At 38.4% G+C, this 19,356-nt stretch overlaps 1 protein-coding gene across 1 annotated transcript in view; it reads left to right on the forward strand.

The window, feature by feature from the left end:
* Positions 1-19,356, forward strand: part of Stmn2 (stathmin 2) — a 51,823-nt gene that overhangs the window by 23,658 nt on the left and 8,809 nt on the right. Inside the window, exons 2-3 of the mRNA XM_015485762.2 lie at positions 2,258-2,353; positions 6,951-7,123. Of these exons, the coding sequence (XP_015341248.1) occupies positions 2,258-2,353; positions 6,951-7,123 (269 nt within the window). The remainder of the gene's footprint in view (positions 1-2,257; positions 2,354-6,950; positions 7,124-19,356) is intronic.

The raw sequence follows: 19,356 nt of genomic DNA on the forward strand, positions 1-19,356 counted from the left end.
GTGTGTTGGTCCCTGACAGTCTTTACACTCCCCTTTCTTCCCTAGCTTCTCAAGCATAGTTAGAGTCATGGTCTTACTGAACATTACGAATTTAATTTCCAAGAAACTAAGGACAGATGTTGAGGAACATTCTCTTCAGTAGAAATTCATTAAATTCAGCAGAAATTCTACAAATTTAATCCATTACTACTTTATGAGTTGGAAAATCTTCTCTTTTTATGTATAAATTATTTCTTAATGAAGTTGATGCCTATAATATATATTCATTCTTCAATATGCATGGAGATTGGTTCCAGGACCAAAATCTGCAGTTGCTCATGTGCCTTATTTAAAATGGCGTCGTATTGGCATATAATCTACACATGTCCTGTCACATATTTTAAATCATCTCCAGATTACTGAAAAAAGTCTATGTGTCCCGCACCAAAGCAGTTTTTATTTTGAATATTTTCCAACAATGTTTGGTTTAATCCATGAATGTGAAACCCACTGATATGGATGGCTAACTGTATATTTAATTTTGCAAAAATTTTTTGGATGCCACATTGCATTTTTCTACAAAACAGTTACCACCATCCAAAAAAAGCCTGGATGTTGTTGTTTTCAGTCAGCTCATGGAATTAAATGTATTAAACTACCAAATGTGCTAACTTCTGATAGAAATTGTGATTCACACTGAACATTCAAGTAAAGATCTGCTTAGGTCTTTATAAAGGATGGAATTTCATTAACCAAATAAAGACATAAGACAGGGGCTAGGGCTGGAGCTCAATGGTAGAGCACTTGCCTAGCACGTGCGAGGCACTGGGTTGGATCCTCAGCACCACATTAAATATAAATAAATAAAATAAAGGTACTATGTACAACTAAAAAAATATTTAAAAAGAAAAAGAAATAAAACAAAGAAGTATGGCTCAGCCTTCTCAAATTGCAAAGGCATTTAATAAAGTTTCTCAGAATGCAAATGGCCAGGACTTCTATGGCACATGGTAAATTGTGTCGTTTATTTTAAGGTAATAAGCAGCAGAGATTCTTTTAGTAGGTCCTATCAACGTGTCAGGTTGAATTATTATACACAACTGAAAATATTTGATCTCCGTATGTGGTTCAACAATATGCCAGCATTCTCAGCCCTAACTGTGGCCTATTGGGTCTCCTCCTATACATAAGCTAGAAAACTCTCAGCAATCTTGAGATAGATTGATTTACTGCATTTTATCCAGAGATCCCATCTTCATCACTGTCCATGTATGGACTTTGGCCTCTTTGGGGCTTAGTTTCCTATTTTCTCTTAGAAACTTCTCATTCTAACATTTTGTGGCTCCTAAGCATCTAATTATTGAATCCGTTTCTTAGTGGACAAAAAAAGATGCACCTGTCAATAACGTCCAAACTCATCTTCTAGGATTTCTTTCCTTTCTAAGGTCTTCACTTTCCCTTGGGTTACAGTGATGATTAAATGACCCTGTCAAGATGCAAATGTTACCTGTTAGGTTCCATGTGCTCGGTCATAGCCTCTGTGTATGCCTTATTTTCTTATGCCTCTTTTCTTCCTTTTTCCTTCACTTACTGATTTTATTAATTATATAATCAATAAAGGTGAGGGTCCTGCATTCTTATCCCTTTCTGTTTAAAACCAATAGTAATGAGATGCTCACCAAGTTTACCTCGGCAGGAAGAGGCCTCTTCAACAGGAAAGGAGAAAATGAAATAGAGAGGGGGAGGAGGAACAGCAGAGCCTGAAGTCCTGCAGCTGCTTGACAAATCCCAGTGGTTGTGAGAAGAGGGAAAGATAAGAAAATGTACTTGAGGATAAAAAGAAAGCAGCAAGAATAAGTCCCTCGAGGATGTACCTACTTAGTAACTGAGTTCTCTGACTGTGCCCAAATGAGTATGTGGTGGTTCAGGCTGAACCCTCCTGAATCTTCCTTGGATACAATAGACCTGCTCTTACATTTTCTAGTACAGGCATGTCTCTGCTAATTGTGCCTGTTTCCTCTATATCTTTCCTATTTCTCCCTCCTATCCTATCTAACTTTTTTAACTAACTTGCAATACTATGCAATTCATGTCCTCTGTAATAAGGAATATGTTTCTCAGAGCTTTGTCGACATTTTTATTCATTGTGAAAGAAAGCAAAGCAGTGTACCTGGCGGTATTCATTCTGCAGGAGGCTTACTATTATTCTCCAAGTTTAGACAAGCATTCAGAAGCAATTCAGAAAACAAAAGATCCTAACTTGAGTCTTTCTTTTCAGCCTACAAGGAAAAAATGAAGGAGCTGTCCATGCTGTCACTGATCTGCTCTTGCTTCTACCCGGAACCTCGTAACATCAACATCTACACTTACGATGGTGAGTGCCTAAATGGAGATGCCCTGCCAGCAAGATCATTTGCAAAAGCTTGCTTATATTTGCTTCCTTCTCATAGCTCTTGGTATAATTAAATCAATATTTTTGTAGATCTCGCTATTGACTTGCTGTGTCTGGCTATTAGGTCTTATTGATTGCCTATTGCTCAAAACAGTTTGAATTTGGTGCTAACAACAGCACATTAATGTCTCTTAGGAAGCATGACTGGGTTGTTATTAGCAACCACATCCAGTAGATCAACATGCACAATATGTCTAAGGCTTCTCTTAGCAAATAATGTAATATATATTAAGCTGCAATTAGAATAGATCAGAATTTGCAACAAAATGCTTTATACTTAGAATGCTCAAGAGAAAATTAAGAACCATCACTATTTTTCTTTATGAAGTTCCTGTATTTTGCATATGTATACCAACAAGTTCATTAACAGTAAGCAAATTAAAAAAACAAAACTGACTTATGACTGAGGCCCCAGGCAAAGAGGAATTAAAAGGACAACCCCCCACATCCAAAGAGCTGGCATGACAACTTCACTGAAGCACAACCTTCTAGGTCTGATCTATCTTGATTGATTGTGCTTAGTTTGGTTTCCTTTCTGACTCTGCCACTCTCCACGTGGCCTCGGGCAAGCCAACACTTAGATTCTCTGGGCTTCATTTAACACTAGCATCTCCTCCCAGGGATGCCATGAAGTTTAAATGACTGAATGCAAGTCAAACATCAGTACCAAGCCTGGCCCCTCAAGCACTTGACAATGGTAACTGTTATTATCAACAATATTATCTTCATCCAATTCAGTCATCAAAACGTTTGATGTCAGGTATAGCTGAGGCATAGTTTGCTACTTGATAGGCTCACAATTATTTTTCCTTTCCACACGTGTAAAGAAAGACATTCAAGACAAGACAAAATGACCTTGTAGCCGGTAACCCCTTGTATGCTCTTAAAGCCTATTTGAGGATTCAAAGGCAAATATTTTCCCTCCAAGTTGTTCTGTTGTGGTGCCATCATTGCAAGTGCTAATTAAGGGCTCTTGCGTTCCAACCATAATTTTCACTGGAATGCAGAACCAATGCCTACTTTGTAACACGTTCATTCAGTCAACAAATAAACTACACAGATCGTTATTATCTGCCAGATGTAGCTGCAGCTGGGAATCCAGCAGTGTTTCCTATGGGAATCTAATAACTCCATATTGTCACTGAGGGTCCGAAGACTAATATGGAGTGGTCCCCACCTTCAAGAGACTCAGGGCTTAGTAGAAGAGTCTTCCAGTATACAAATGATCAGGAAGTGGAACACAGTGGATAGGAGAGAGGAGGCCATGGTGGTTTCTTCCAGCTTAGGGACGGAGGAGACGGGTAGAAGAAAGCAAAACTTCCCTATCACCAGCTCTTAGATGTTGAGTTAGCACTAAGGACCCAAGTCCATTAGCACCCATGCACTGCTTTGCAAAGAAAGTAGGTGGGGAATTTCAAATTTCTGAAGTTTTTAACTCACCATCCTTGTATTTCTATCTTGATGATAATCTGACAATCTAACAGGAATTAACAATAATAATTATTATTACCGTTTACCTTTATAAACAGGCAGTGCCATGGCCTGTGATTTATATTAAGTGTCTTTTATTTTTTGATCTTTACAACAATTTTATGAGAAAAGTGCTCTTTTGTTCTCTGTCTTTTAATAAGGAAATGAAAACTTAAAGGACTTAATGTTCCCATGTTATATAGCTACAAGAGACACTTACTATACTAATGCAAATACAGGAAGTTCTGACTCCAAAGTCTAACCTAAACTATTTAAAATTCCATCAGCTTACTAAATAAGCTATTTTCCCATGCTCCCTTGTAACCCTTTTCCGTAGGCTTACATAGTTTTTATTGAGTCATTTAAAATATAAGTATAATCATGAATGCTTTCAGGAAATTTAAAAATACTTTTACCTTTAAAAAAAAAATGTGGCTGGGTGTGGTGGCTCATGCCTGTAATCCTCAGGAGGCTGAAGCAGGAGGATCACAGGTTTGAGGCCAATCTCAGCAATTTAGCAAAGCTATAAGCAATCTAGTGAGACCCTGTCTCAAAATAAAAATAGAAAGGGTTGGGAATATATCTCAGTGGTTAAGCGCCCCGGGTTCCATCCCTGATACCAAAAAAAGAAACATGATTTCCAATATACTTGCCGAACTAGCTATGACTAGATTATGTGTTCAGCCTGGGGTTTACCTGACTGCAGCCTCACTGTGCACTGTGTCTGCCCAGAAGAATATCAGTGGAAGCATCATCTTCACATTAGAAGTGAAGCTGCTTCTCTGCTCTGCTCTTCTCTGCTCTAGTGAGAGCTGGCCTGGAGACCTGGCCAACTCTTTGCTACAACTTAAAAGGGACATCAATAAATTAGAGGTTTAGGGAGCAATTTTACTCTAGGGCACAGAGGGTGTTTAGCCTGGGGAAAAGACTTGAAAGTGGACATTGTAACTATTCTCAAATATTTTTAAATTTCCTGAAGGCCTTCCATATCCAGGGTTTTGAATCAGCAGATTCAACCAACCTCAAGATCAAAAATACTTGAGAAAAAAACTGTGTTTGTACTAAACACATATGAGCTTTTTTTCTTGCCATTATTCCCTGAGCAATACAGTATGATAACTATTTGCAGAGCATTTACTTTGGATTTGATAGTATAAGTAATCTGCAACCAGTTAGTGTTCAGGAGGATGTGAGTGGGTTACGTGCAAACACTACACTGGGGCTTGAGCATCCTCAGATTTGGGTATCCTCAAGGGATCTTGGAATAATCACCCAAAAGTCCCAAGGGACAACTATACCTGAAGATTGGTGATGCACAGCAGAGAACCACCTAATCTGGGAAAGGTTCAGGCTGCAAACAAAGACAAGCTGACATCAGAGGGATGTCAGCTGGGACTGAACACAAAGACAGCTAAAAACGAGAACAGACCATTGAAGTTTTTCTAAAAAAAGAAAAAAGATCATTATATTTCACTGTTATGAGTTGTGTAGTTGTAAGTGTCCTGGCACATGCTATTGCTCTTTTTTGTTGTAAATTATATTATTTTATATTATAAATCACATTATTTGGGGGTAAAACCTGAAGTCCTAATAATCTGTTTGTCTTTACCACATAAGCCATTGGTGAATAAAAAAATTAGCTAGCCATTCTTCAGGGGTTTTTATAATTGACAAATAAAATATTATATATGAGTGTGAAGTACAACATGTTTTGAAATATACATATATTGCAGAATGGCTAAATCAATCTAAATAACATTATTATACCATTTACTTATCATATATCATTTTTGGTGAGAACACTTAGAATCTACTGTCTCAGCAATTTTTAAGAACACAATTCATTGCTGTATTTCACCATTTTGTACAATAGACCTCATGAATGTATTTTTCTTGTCTAACTGAAATCTCTTACTCTTCAACCAACATCTCCCCATCTCCACACCCCCTCCCCTCAGGCTCTAGTAACCACCATTTCTACTCTATTTCTATGAGTTCCACTTTTTTCAGATTCCATACAAGTGAGATCGTGTGGTATTTGTCTTTCTGTGCCAAGCTTTTTTCACTTGGTATAATGTCCTCTGGATTCACCCATGTTGGTGCAAATGGCAGAATTTCCTTCTTTTTAAAGTCTGAATGCTATTCCACATGTATGTATACATATTAGTAAGGAGATGCTGTCCCCTCACCCCCACAACTACAATGACTCTCCCTGGCTCCTGACTGCATCTGAGCTGTGCTGAAGGAGGATATTCCAAATAGCAACAAAATAGGAATGAAGATGTTACAGTGGGCTCATGTCCATTGTCCCCATTAGATTATGATCACCTTGAAGGATGCCCACATTTAATCACCGGGAGCAGCAAACATACAGATGGACAAGTCAGAAACCAGCAGGATGTTTTTCACATTAGCATTGACTTTGTCAAATACTCCAACTGCTTAGGGGCCTATATTGGTTCTAACAAAGTTCCTGTGAATCCCTGCTACAGGAATGATAATACTGCAATAATATGTAATTTATACACTCACACACACAAACACACACACACACACACACACACACACAGGCAGGGTCCTACAGACACACACATAATTATATCTGAGAATCTGATAACTGTGTTCTTTTCCTCCTCCATCTAACCAAAATGTGCCTGCAGTCATGGTAATTCCAAATCAATCAATCAATCAATCTGTGCTACTTGATTTTCATGCAAAGTTCATATTTATCCAAAAGGAAAATAGACCTCAGTCTAAAATAAATCCAGGCTATTTTTTGCAAGTATGCCTAACATTATTCAACTTCTTGCAGACATTGTTGAGTTCTTGAAAGCTAAATATTTATTCTGTTAAAATATACCCACAGTTCTACTAAAGAGAGGTCTTATACGTTCAAACTAATGTAGAGCAAATTATCATTTGCAGCAATTTATTTCTATTTTTTCCTAGAAAAAAATATACTACTTTTAATTGCTGAAATCCAAATTATTAAAATAAGCCTCGGCTTCAAGTTCCACTTGCTTAATATTCTCCGATTTTCATTTCTTAGATATGGAAGTGAAGCAAATCAACAAACGTGCCTCTGGCCAGGCTTTTGAGCTGATCCTAAAGCCACCATCTCCTATCTCAGAAGCTCCACGAACTTTAGCTTCTCCAAAGAAGAAAGACCTGTCCCTGGAGGAGATCCAGAAAAAACTGGAGGCTGCGGAGGAAAGAAGAAAGGTAATTTTCCATAGGTTTTGAAGTTCTTCTCTCTCTCCTTCCCTCTCCTCCCTCCTTCTCCTCCTCCAGTTCTCTCTCTTTCTCTCTCTCTCTCTCTCTCTCTCTCTCTCTCTCTCTCTCTCTCTCTCTCTCACACACACACACACACACACACACATACACTTCAAGTAAAGTTTTCAGGGGACAGTGACACCTGAACCTGTCATTCCACATGTGTAGGTCTTCAGTAGACACTGGGTCGGGCTTTCTGGGGTAATAACTTCCTCAGTTAAACAAACACTGAGTTGAAGCTAGCCAAAACTGGAGATCTCGAGCAGGCTAAAAGAGCTTCAATGTCCTGCTGCCTTTCTTATGTCTCTTATGCAACCTCCCTCCTCTAGTCAGCAGCACAAACACACTAGAGAAAGCACAGCCTTAGGTGACTCCAGGGGTGGAGCCCAGAGGTGGTGATTGTTCCCTATCAGGGTCTGTATCACACCCCCAATGTCCTGCATGGTTTCCTTGAAACCATTAATTACCAGTTCTTCTCCCTGAGATCTTTCCAGCCCAGATGTGGTTTGCCACCTCTGGCTAAGGGCCAGAACTTGACCCTTTCCTCCTCAGAGTCTCCCTGTCTGCCCTTGAAGTCAGTCCTTCCAACATCTTCTCTGAGATCTCTGGTATCTTCCTCTACCCATCTCTAAGCCTTGATGGGATTATTTTCTTTCTCATTTTGTCATTGGTCCCTGACAATATTAAAGAGCTTTTCTTTTGCCAAATCTTTAATTTTCTGTACTCAGATGCCAAGATATTAAGATATCAAGGATATTAAGATTGGAGGATACCAAGACATCCTGGAGGCTCTATGCCTAGAGAAGTTGCTTGAATACCTCTGTTCCAGCCATGTGGTTTTGGTAGTTCACCCATCAAGGTACACTTGATCACACAAAAATTGAATTATCTTAGGTAATTCATTCCTACATTATATTTCCCAGTTACTTTTTCACAATATATTTTTAGGCTCATGTAGTCACTAAACATATGCTCCACATAAAGTGGAAACTGCATTTTTAATACTTTTCTTATTTTATGAAGACACTCCCTACAAAAAGTCAGCCAACACATTATACACGTCTGTGTTGAATAATTACTAAGAGAACAAATAGCATCCTTTTAGTCTTTAGACTAAATTCTCCAACAAGGAACACAGAGCAAACACATGTGTGTGTATGTGTGCTTACAAGTGTGTATAGTATATGTGCATACATATGTATGTATATATACACATATATACATAAATGTTTGACATCAAATAAAAGGCCCAAAGATTAGAAGCTCTCAGGGTAAATTTTCTGAATGAGAAAATGTTAACCTTTGTGCTTAAAAAAGTCTTCCCATGATACATAACATAATAATCTAATTTTCACTTAAGAGTGAGGTTCTCCAAATATCTGAAGAATATTACACACACACGCACGCAATTGTATCAATTACTGCTGATACGAATACAGATTTAAATAGGAAGAAACTGAACTATTAACCCAAGGATATCTACAGAGATTGCCATTTTTAAAAAATCATTATCTTTTTGTTGTTGTTTTTTTCATAGCTTTTTTCTCATAGTAAAGCTACTAAATTATTCAATTACAGTTCACTAAAACTTTGCTACCAACAGATATAACCAACTGGAACACTCAGACAGCTTAAGTACCCACCCAAACATTGGCATCCTGCAGGTGGTAGGTATAGAGATGGGCATAGGTGTATGTTCAGGCCATAAGTTGATGTGCAGAGATCACAATACAAAGTTATTGACTGACCAGAAATTAAAATTAGAAACCAGAATTCAGCACCATGGTTGAGAACATCAATGGTACTGCAAGGTGTGGAGAAAATTATTGGTGGAAAAAGAAAAACACAGAGATGATCAAAATTAAGTGGGTATTAATTTATAAGTCACATAAAACTCCCTCTGGTAACTAATTAATGATTCTGGTAAAACTCCTGCTACCTGACAGCAATAAATTATCAACAATTGCACATTTAAACAATTAAATGCACATTTAAACTCAACTGGAAAGTGACCACATAGCTTAACAACATTTACAAATGTAACCATTCAGCATTATGATGCCAGAAATATATATGTTCTTTGGAACACTTTTAAAAAGCAGCATTCTATCACATTTTTCATATTATTTGTTAAAATCTTTCAATCCCAAAATCATTATGTGGATTATGTCCTAATGGCAGACTTTTAATTAGAAGAAAGTGTAACTAATTAACAGAAAGAACCAGCTTAACGATTCATCAATTGATTTTCTTCTATTGGATTGTACTGACTTAATTAGCACTCATTTGAAGTACTGTTAATTCTCTTTAAAGAGTCTTCAGTAAGTAGATATATCTCTGCAAATATCTTAGTGAGGATATGCAAATAACCCAAATCCAATTCAACTAGCTGAAACAAAAAGTGAATATATTACTAAAAAGTCAAGGAATGGCTACAGCATCAGAAACAGCTGTATCCAGGTAATCAAGCAGTTTGATATCTGTCATTTCTCCTTGCATCAAATTGGGTGCATTACTGGAAAAAAAAATTAGTTTCAGTCAATACCAATGCCAAATTACTTTTCTTACAACGGCAACTCCAGCAGAAAGAAAGTTTTTCTTCCCCAATAAGTGCTAACAAAAGTCCTGGAACTGACTCTCAATGACCTTACTTGGATTGCATGCCCAACCCTAAAGGAGTCATTGCAGTAGTTTAATTAGCAAACCTGGATCACATGCCCACCGCTGACCTGCAGGGAAGCTTAGGTAAGATCCCTGGGGTAAAGGGGTGGTTCTCCAAAAAAAAATAGGTGTTCTCATCAGAATAGAAAATGGATTTTAGGCATGCAAAATTACTGATGTGCTCCATTTTTAATCTGCAAATATTTAGTGTTACTAAAACAATTAGAATAACTGTTTAGCTTAGACACTAATACACTATACAATTTGTAATTCTATTCCCCCCCCACAGTCCCTATTGTGCTTATTTTTATATAAACGGAATGGAAAAAAATCAATCAATGTGGCTATGAAGAACCACATAATCCTTTCAAAATATAATGTGAGCCATAGATGTATCAAAAATTTTCTAGCAGCTACATTTAAAAGAATAAAAAGAAATGTGTGAAATTACTCTTAATAATATATTTGAGCCCAACATATCCAAAACATTATTTCAACATGTTATCAATACAGAATTATTAATGAGATTATTTCACATTATTTTGTTCATAGTAAATCTCTGAAATCCAGTGTGTAGTTTACACTTACAATGGAGTTAAATTCAAACTGACCATATTTCAAGATCTTTCAAACCATCCATGGCCAGTAGCCATGGAACTGGATAGCACAGTTGCCAGTGACTAGCCGAGAAAACCTCTAGTGAACAGTAGGGGAACTTCAGCCTAAGTCTTTCAAATTGTTACCCAAATCTTATTCAGATTTAACTTTTTAAAAATATTGATTCTCTAAAAATTACATTGATGTAGAAATTCAGAAAGTTAAAAGGAAATTTTTGTACTCTGGTTTCAATATTTGAGTTATGAAGTTGAGGACCCTCTGAATCTCACACTTTCTTCCTTGGCCCTATGGTTTCTGTGTGCATGTTGATTCTAGACTGGAGAGGGGACTTCTCTGAGCCCAGGCTCATCATCTTCTATTCTGTTTCATTTTACCCAGGTTTTCCTTAGTAGCACTTAGCATAATTGGTAAGAATATGTTTATCTGCATATTTTTTATTTAAACCCTTATCTCCTATTAGAATATAAACTCCCTAAAGGTAGAAATATATATCTTTTGTTTAATAGTGCCTAACAATAGTTAGTACTGCAAATACTTTGTGGTAAAGGGATTGAATCCAGGGCCTCATGCATTCTAGACAAGTGCTTACATCCCCAGCCCTTTTTAATTTTAGGACCTTGCTAAGTTGCCTAGCTGGCCTTGAACTTGCAATTCTACTGCCTCAGTCTCCTGAGTAGCAGAAAAGACAGGCACTCAGTGCTACAAATACTTTTAGTGAATAAATAAATTATAACCCTTAGGCCAAATGTTAAAATGGCAACATGTAACTTATTTTCATTTTTTTTTTCTATTCTATCCTCCCATCCTGAAACAAAATTACAGTCAATAAAAATGACATCTGAAATTGCACTAAGTGAACTCTAAAACATACCAGAAATTCCTCATCTGGGGAAAGGCACTCTATCGCCATATCCATCAAGCACCTGCTGTTTGGCAGACAATTTTCTAGGTGCTAGGAAGACCCCCACCAACCTTACATTCCGATTAGAGAGAAGTAGCTAATAAATTAATATAAAATATGTCAGATGGTACAAAACAAAGCAAGGCAAAGGGAATCCAGAGTGTAGGAATGAAAGGAGCTATTTATATAGTGCAGATAGTAAAGGTCTCTTTAGTAAGAGACTATTTGAAAAGAAACATGAAGCCAGTGAGGGAGGTAAAACATGCAGATCTTCTCTGGGGGCAGGACACTTGAGTAGCAAGTGCAAAGGCCCTGAGGTGAGAGTATAGTGGGTGGGTTTAAGAAGCAACACAAAGACCAGTGAGGCTGAAGCAGCAAGTGAAAGGGGAGACCTAGCAGGAACTGAGGTCAGAAGCTAGTATTTGAAGGTCTTTGACTTCAAATGGAATAAAGGTCATGGGAGAAAATAAAATCATGTCACTACTTGATGTGAATCGCAGCATCGTTTCAAAGAAGTATCTGTTCCTAAGAGGACGGTGACTAGAAAAGTAAATAGTGTTCAATAAATACAGAGAATAAAGAAAGATGTTCTAGACTAAGAGAATCAAGGGCAGGTTTTACAATGCAGAAAGTGTGTTTTCAGGGCACTAGGTGACCCAGTTTGGATGAGTTGCTTTGAGGAGGGAGTAGAAAGCTGGGAGGTGAGACTGGGGAGGGCCTTGAATGCGAGGTTAGGGTTCAGCTGCATTACACAAGACACGAGGAGTCAGTAAAGGCTTTCCAAACTACACATGCACATACCTGGATCCAGTAGTCAGCAATAGCCCCGTTGCCCTGGACTCATTAAGTTTCCCATGAGTTAGAAATTTTTAAAGAGTCTTCCTAGAACTCATACAACATTTAAATAAGTCTTAGTAAATTTTCTTGCCATGGTTATAATCAAAGACACCTATACCTGCCAATTCGTATTTCTGATTATCCAAAGATAGTAAGCATTTTCTCACTACATTGATGTAGTTCTAACTCAAAGTAATTATAAAAAGATAGACTTGGATATAGATGTGAAATATAATTTCCATTAGGACTTTTTAAACACAAAGCCACTTGTGAAATCCACACACACCACCATCCCCATTGATATCTATAAAGCCTGATTCTGGGAGTTCAGGGAGCCTATCTGGGAACTGGAGACCTGAGCTGTGTGGCAGAGGCTTCCTGGATTCATAGCCAGAAGGCTTGCCACAGTGGTGTCTCCATGTGGGATCAAGTCTACTTTGTGTTAAATGTTTTGGCAGCTTCTCCAACTCCTCATTCCATCTGTGGACACTATTGCAGCAGGGACCATCTGGTTACTAGGTGGACAATACTCCCTCAGATTCCCTTGAACCAGAATTAATGTTCCACTGATTGGCTAGTAGAAGCTTATTATAAAAATAATACATCTTTTTCCTGCTTTTCTCCCTTTTGTAATTATCTTTGGGAGTCAGTATTCACCCCCACTGAGACTGTGTTAATATCATGCAATCATCTTGAAGCCTACTTCTTGAAAACAAAGTCTCTATACTGCAACCGATTATGTTGAACCATTTACCCATTCACTTATTTATTCATTCAACAAACACTTATCTAACAAGACGTAGCAGGGCTAGGCTACCAAATGACCTAGGAAAACTTTCTACCTTTTCAATACCATTATTATGATTCCTCTTTCCTGTCTTCGGTGTTCTAATTTGGGCAATCATTGAGATGCAGCAAAGTGCAATGTTTAAAGCATTTTTAAAACCATGGTAGCTGCTGGGCATGGTAGCATACACCTGTAACCCCAGCAACTCAAGAGGCTGAGGCAGGAGGATTGCAAGTTCAAGGCCAGCCTCTGCAACTTAGCAAGGCCCTAAGCAACTTAGTGAAACCCTATCTCAAAATTTAAAAAAAAAAAAAATTAAAGGGCTGGGTAAAATACCTCTGGGTTCAATCCCCGGTACCTAACTAAATAAAACCATGGTAGCTAAGTATATATGATTAAGGAAATGGGTGTGGTTATATTCTATCCTGCCACTTATTAGCTTTGTCACCTAATCTCTCAGTCTTCTCTTACCCATGTATGAAATGAGACTTGTAGTAGGTCCCATTTCATGAAGTGATTCTGAGAATCAGAAGGTTACTGTACATGAAGACATGTTAACAAGCACTGTGAAGGGGTTAGCTATTATTTTGTAAAGATGCTTCCAGTTTCAGATCTCACAGAGGTAACAGTCTAACAAACTCATGATTTTATAAAGGAAAGTGTTTTAATTAACACAGTGAAACGTTACCATATGATCCACTTTATAGATATTTTTAATATAAAAAAAATTTCTTATCAAATCGCATACAAGTATAGGCAGCTTGATAGATAATAGTCCAATTAATGTGGCTTGAAAAAATTAATATGAAAAAATGATGAACAGGATCTCAGTGATGTTGATAAAATTGCACACTGAAACAGATTAAATTAAAATGTGCCCTACTGAAACCAGTGCAGTGAGATTTTAATCGACATACTGACATTACTGGCATGATGAACCCCAAAGTCATTGAAGCCCTAAATAGAACATGTGTTGCTTACTCTTAATGAGATGGCATAAAAGTGAGGTCATTATTCACCAAACCTGGTAGACTCACCCTTTCCATTTGTTGGCATCTCTCTTGGTAAATGGCAATTCAGATGGGATTCAGGGAAAGATGGGTGGTTTGTTTTGTTTGGAGGGAGTACCAGGGATTAAACTCAGGGGCACTAGACCACTGATCCACATCCTCAGCCCTATTTTGTATTTTACCTAGAGACAGGATCTCACTGAGTTGCTTTTGCTTTTGCTGAGCCTTGCTTTTGCTGAGGCTGGCTTTGAACTCTCAATCCTCCTGCCTCAGCCTCCCAAGCCACTGGGATTACAGACATGCATCCCTGTGCCCTGCCAAGATGGGTGGTTTTTACAGCACTGGATTATGAAATCCAGGGCTGGATTATTCATTGTTTAGCATTCAGGAAGCCAGTTGGACACACAAGCTGCAGAATCCTGCTGGGCCTGTCCTCTCAGCGAACAGCACCCCAAATTTCTTTTCTTAGGAGTGAAAACCATCACGGGTGTTAGAATGGGAAAGACTCATTCCAAAGGTCTTTGGGGTTTAATCATTTCAAATTTCTTAATGTGCTTCTAGCTCTGAACATTGCCCCCTTTTGTTGAACATAATTATACTCAATTGTCATTTAAACAAGACATTGTTTGTGATTTTAAATGGGTTAATAATGTTTCTTCCTGGTTAGCCATAATCCCAGTAACTACAGACGCATCATCTAACCTACCAGCATAGAGGCACTTTGCTACTAGGAGTTTGGTGTCTGATCAGTTGTCCTGGATAGCAAGTAATGAGTCTTCCAAATGAAAAGATGCCATAAAATAAAGGATAGAAATGTGTTTATTCTAGAAATAATGGAAAACTAGAGCTAACTAAACTGCAGCCTTAAATCTCTTATGTGTACATAAAGTAAAATGAGTTTTATATACCAGTTAACTCAAATTTATCTTCCATTTCATTTATGCAGTAATTAAACTCTTATACTGGGTAATAAAAGAAATGGTAATTAACCTCTTTGGAAAAACGTTAAAGTGTTCCTGAACGTACAATAACTCTTCTTAGCTGTCTCATTACTTTCCCTTCATGAGCCTCTCCTGTCATTATTCAGAGATCTGAGTTCCACGTGAGGAGGTTTATGCCTAGAAAAGGTGTTCACCAATAATGTGCATTCGTTTCTACAATAGTCCCATGGAGAAGCTTTCCTAGTCTCCCAAGATGCCACCTCAGACATCTCAGCTCTGTACTTTGCCTTGACATTTGCTTTGTATCAGCTGATCATCCACTTGCCCTAATTTTCCATTTCAGTATATCAGCAACCTTTCACAATTAGGTACACGGTCTTCAGAGATGTTCCTCCAAGGACAAAGGCCTTTTGGCATGAACCATTTATTTTTAATCACTTTTAGCAAATGCCACTTCTCCAATCTCTCAGCCCACCTGATCAGGATTCCTTTCTGCTAATCTGCCCATCCAAAGTATAAAATAAGAAGGAAGACCTATCTGAACATGCAATGTAAACTTGACTTCTACTGAAAATGAAAAGATATGCTACCACTTTTGTATGTCACATTTTTATTCTCCAGCCTTACACTTATTTCATGTCATATTTCAAGGCAGTTTTTCTCAACTAACTTCTTACTCACTCATTGATACCAATACCGGAATCAGAACCAATTTTCTTCCCTGAGGGTATAATTGGAACATTAAACTTTATTCATGTGGGAATCAATTTCTTCCCAGGAATAAAGCTGAGAAGTTATAGGCAGAAATAGCTGGAAACTAGGCTGTAAGAAAGAGCAACAGTTGTGACTGTCTGCATCAGTGGAGTAACAGAGATCTTAGGAACGGAGGTAAAGGACCCCATGGCTACTAGCTCCACAGAAGAATTTGTCTAAGAATTGAGTTCTTGTGAGTAGGGACTAAAATAAGAAGCCAGAAGTACTTTCTCAATGAACAATGCTTTCCACCATATTGGACTCCACATCCTGTATTTTTTCACAGAATTGAATTTTAAATAGATCCTCCAAAGGCATTAGTTGAGACCTTGGTAGATGGTATATTTGCTTTGAATGTATAAAGAAAGGCACCCCAAAAGTTTGCAGCCCTGTGTCCTAGATGTTTGTCAACTAGCCTCAGACTCAGGTGATGACACTCTGTATTGCTTTCTGTTTCTGTTTCACCCTATTAATTGTGCTTAGAAAAATGCCCCCTGACACTTATGCTGTGTATCTTGTTTAGCCCCAACAGCTGCAAAAGTACTGACCCTATGAACAGGCATTTCCAAGGGAGCCAAGTGTTGCACTCCAGTAAATGCAATAGACAATACCCAGGGTGGGAATTCTCCATTACTCACAGTGAAATCTGTGGGAGGATGCGTGCATGCAGACTAAATATGTCCCACCAAGGCCAGAAACTTAAAAAGGTATGTGTTGCTATATTACTCTTTAAAGTCATCTCAATCTTCCTCCCCTGCTGCCTCCTCCTGATTCCGGCTCTTTTGCAAAGAAATTAAGAATGTAAATATACACGCTGAGTTAAAACACAACTGAGCTAAGTGCCAATTTAATTTGAACATCTGAAAATGAGACATTCAGCCGTTGGAGTGGCCTCCTGCTAACTGTCCATCCGCGGTGCCTTTATGAGCTGACCCTGCCTGAGGAGCAGCAGGTGCATGTCCCTTGCTTTGTCAGGGACTCCATGTCCACAGCACTGAGTTGGGCCCCGCACTCAACAAAGCAGCACACAAGCACAGGTTTTCTGAACACCAGGTTGGAACCCAATTTTAGTGTGCTACAGGAGCCCCTGTAGAAAGGAACAAATGTCTATGAAAAATCCAGCTGGATCTTGCCAGAGGAGGAGGAGGGACAGGGAGGGAACTGCTAGGCAGAGAACTGGCCATCTTCCTGCCTTAGCAATTATGTTGCTCAGAACATTCCCTAACTGTGTGTTCAGATGAAAAACAATTTTAAGAGCACCACATTGGAGGGTTTTGACCATTGAGTTTCGTTTTGATTCATTTGGTTTGGTTTTGTTTCCCAGGAAACTTTCATGGGTTCTCCCCCATCCCCGTGCATTATAAGAGAAATCTACAGCTCTGATCTAGTCCCTAGTTCTTGGACACAGCTCACCCTTGTTTGGTGGTAACCCAACCTTCTTATCTGGCCTGGAGGTTACCTAGATTGAACTTTCTGAAATGGAAGATCCAAGTTGCTTCCTCTTATTCTCTTTGTGGTGCTCGCTTCACTGTGAGATTTCCTATCAATACAGTCTCATTCCATGGACCGTGAGTATGGTGGAGAGGAAGGAGTTTTAGGGAAGAACTTGAACTGTCCTTAACCATGACCCCTGAATCCACTAAATATCCAAAAATCTGAGGCGTCTGAACAACATGCTCACATGAGATGACCAAAAGTTTACAACTGCTCTGAGTTATACTCATAGCTTCTATGCCCTCATCTCCTGATCATATGTGACTTGAGTTTTATTTTCAATAGTAATGACTGCCATTTGTGCAGCACTTCAACCAATTTTCCGTGAAAAATCTAGCTGGATCCTCTCAGGGCAGTATTAGAAACACTGACCTACAGGCGATGCGAGGAAAACATTATATTTGATCCTGATGAATAACCCTAGGAAATGGATACTATCCTTATCCATATACCAAAAAATTAATTTCATTAAGACTTTTCTCAGAGAGAGAGACACTTTAAAAGCACATCCCCCCGATATCCTATAACAATACATCTCTCACCCTCTCCTTCGCCGTCCCCCCCCCATCTCTATCTCCTGCCCTCGCTCCCTAGCTCCCTCTTCCTCCCTACCACCTTACACCCAACAATTCACAGTTCAATAGTCCTAGTAAAAAAGAGTAAATGAGCAATGCTGGAGTTGAAGCTCAGTGGCAGAACACTTGCCTAGCATGTGTGAGGCACTGGGTTCTATTCTCAGCACTGCATAAAAATAAATAAATAAATAAAAGGTATTGTGTCCATCTACAACAAAAAAAAAAAATTTTTTTTAAAGTGAGCATAATCTATATAGGCTGCTTTAACAACACCACCCTCTAGAGGCAAGAAGATAAATCATCTAGAAAATGTGTAATTTGGTGTTATCATTTTCTCATTATTTTTTTATAATAGCTTTTCTGAAAGCTAAATCAAAGAAAGAATGTGAGGAGTCCAGTAAATGTCCAGTAAGACCCTTATGAAGTTAAAGCAAGAAGTAAGACTAGTTCTCAGGATTTTGTCTAACCGTCAGTGACCACAGATCTATTCCTGATGAACTTCCAAATAAACATGGGAGCCAAGACTTGCATGGCTGTCTGGTTTTACCATTGCTGTAACATTTTACTTGAAGAGAATTTTTTTTCTTTTCCAGGCACTATTATTGCCTGTGCATCAAGATCTCTCCAGTAAATCCCCACAACCGCTACCATCAACTAAGGATTTTTCCTAGTAACACTTTTGATTGTAATCAGTATTCAACAGGCCATTTTTTAAATTTTTTAATCCACATTTGTTTAGATACTCACATTTATCGTTACTCCAGTGAAGGCTCACCTCAGAGCATCAGTTCTAAGTAACTGCCAAGGAACCATGAGTGTACGATAATTTGGTCTTAAACTTGGATAGTTCAGTATTGGGTAAGACTTCTCTCAGTTACATAGTGTAAAGGAGAAAATAACACATCTAGAGTCACCAACAGAACTAAGGCTTAAACACAGACCTGACTCTAAAGCCCATGACTGTGTTTTTCAAAAAAGTAGACTGTGGCCTGCCTTGCAGTAGATCTGCTTATCAAAAATGTAGATATCTGGGACCTCACCAAAGAACCTTGAAATCAGGATTTCTGGAGGTAGCCCAGGCACCTGCATTTTTATCAAGTACCCCTGAAGCTGGAGGAGAATTACAGTGTACAAAGTAACAAGGGGGATGTCAGAGGCACATGTGACTCTGACATTTCTGCTCAAATCACTGAGCAAGCCCAGGATTTTAATGAATACTCAGAATGTTCAAGAAAGGGTCATAACAAGGAGCTTCTGCAGTCTCTTGGCCAAGTGAGCATTAAATTTGTACTGTTTTCAGGTCTCCAAAGGGAACTTGGCTTATGGGTAAAAAGACAGGAGTGGGCAGGCATATAATAAAAATAGAAAGTAATTTGTTGATTTCATTGAGGAAAGGTGAAAAAATCTTATTGTAGGTCCCAGCCTACAGTTGATCAAAAAAAAAAAAATAGGGCAGGAAAAAGGAAAAAAAAATAGCCCCAGTCCTCACCCATTTTTCTCAGGCACTGAAGGAACATTGCCATCCAGTGATTAATTATAGCATTTCCTGTTGCACAAATGCTTAACGGAAACGTATTTTAAAAAAAAAAAAAAAAAAAAAAAAAA

This window comes from Marmota marmota, unplaced genomic scaffold, assembly GCF_001458135.2.
Source record: "Marmota marmota marmota unplaced genomic scaffold, marMar, whole genome shotgun sequence".
NCBI lineage: Eukaryota > Metazoa > Chordata > Mammalia > Rodentia > Sciuridae > Marmota > Marmota marmota.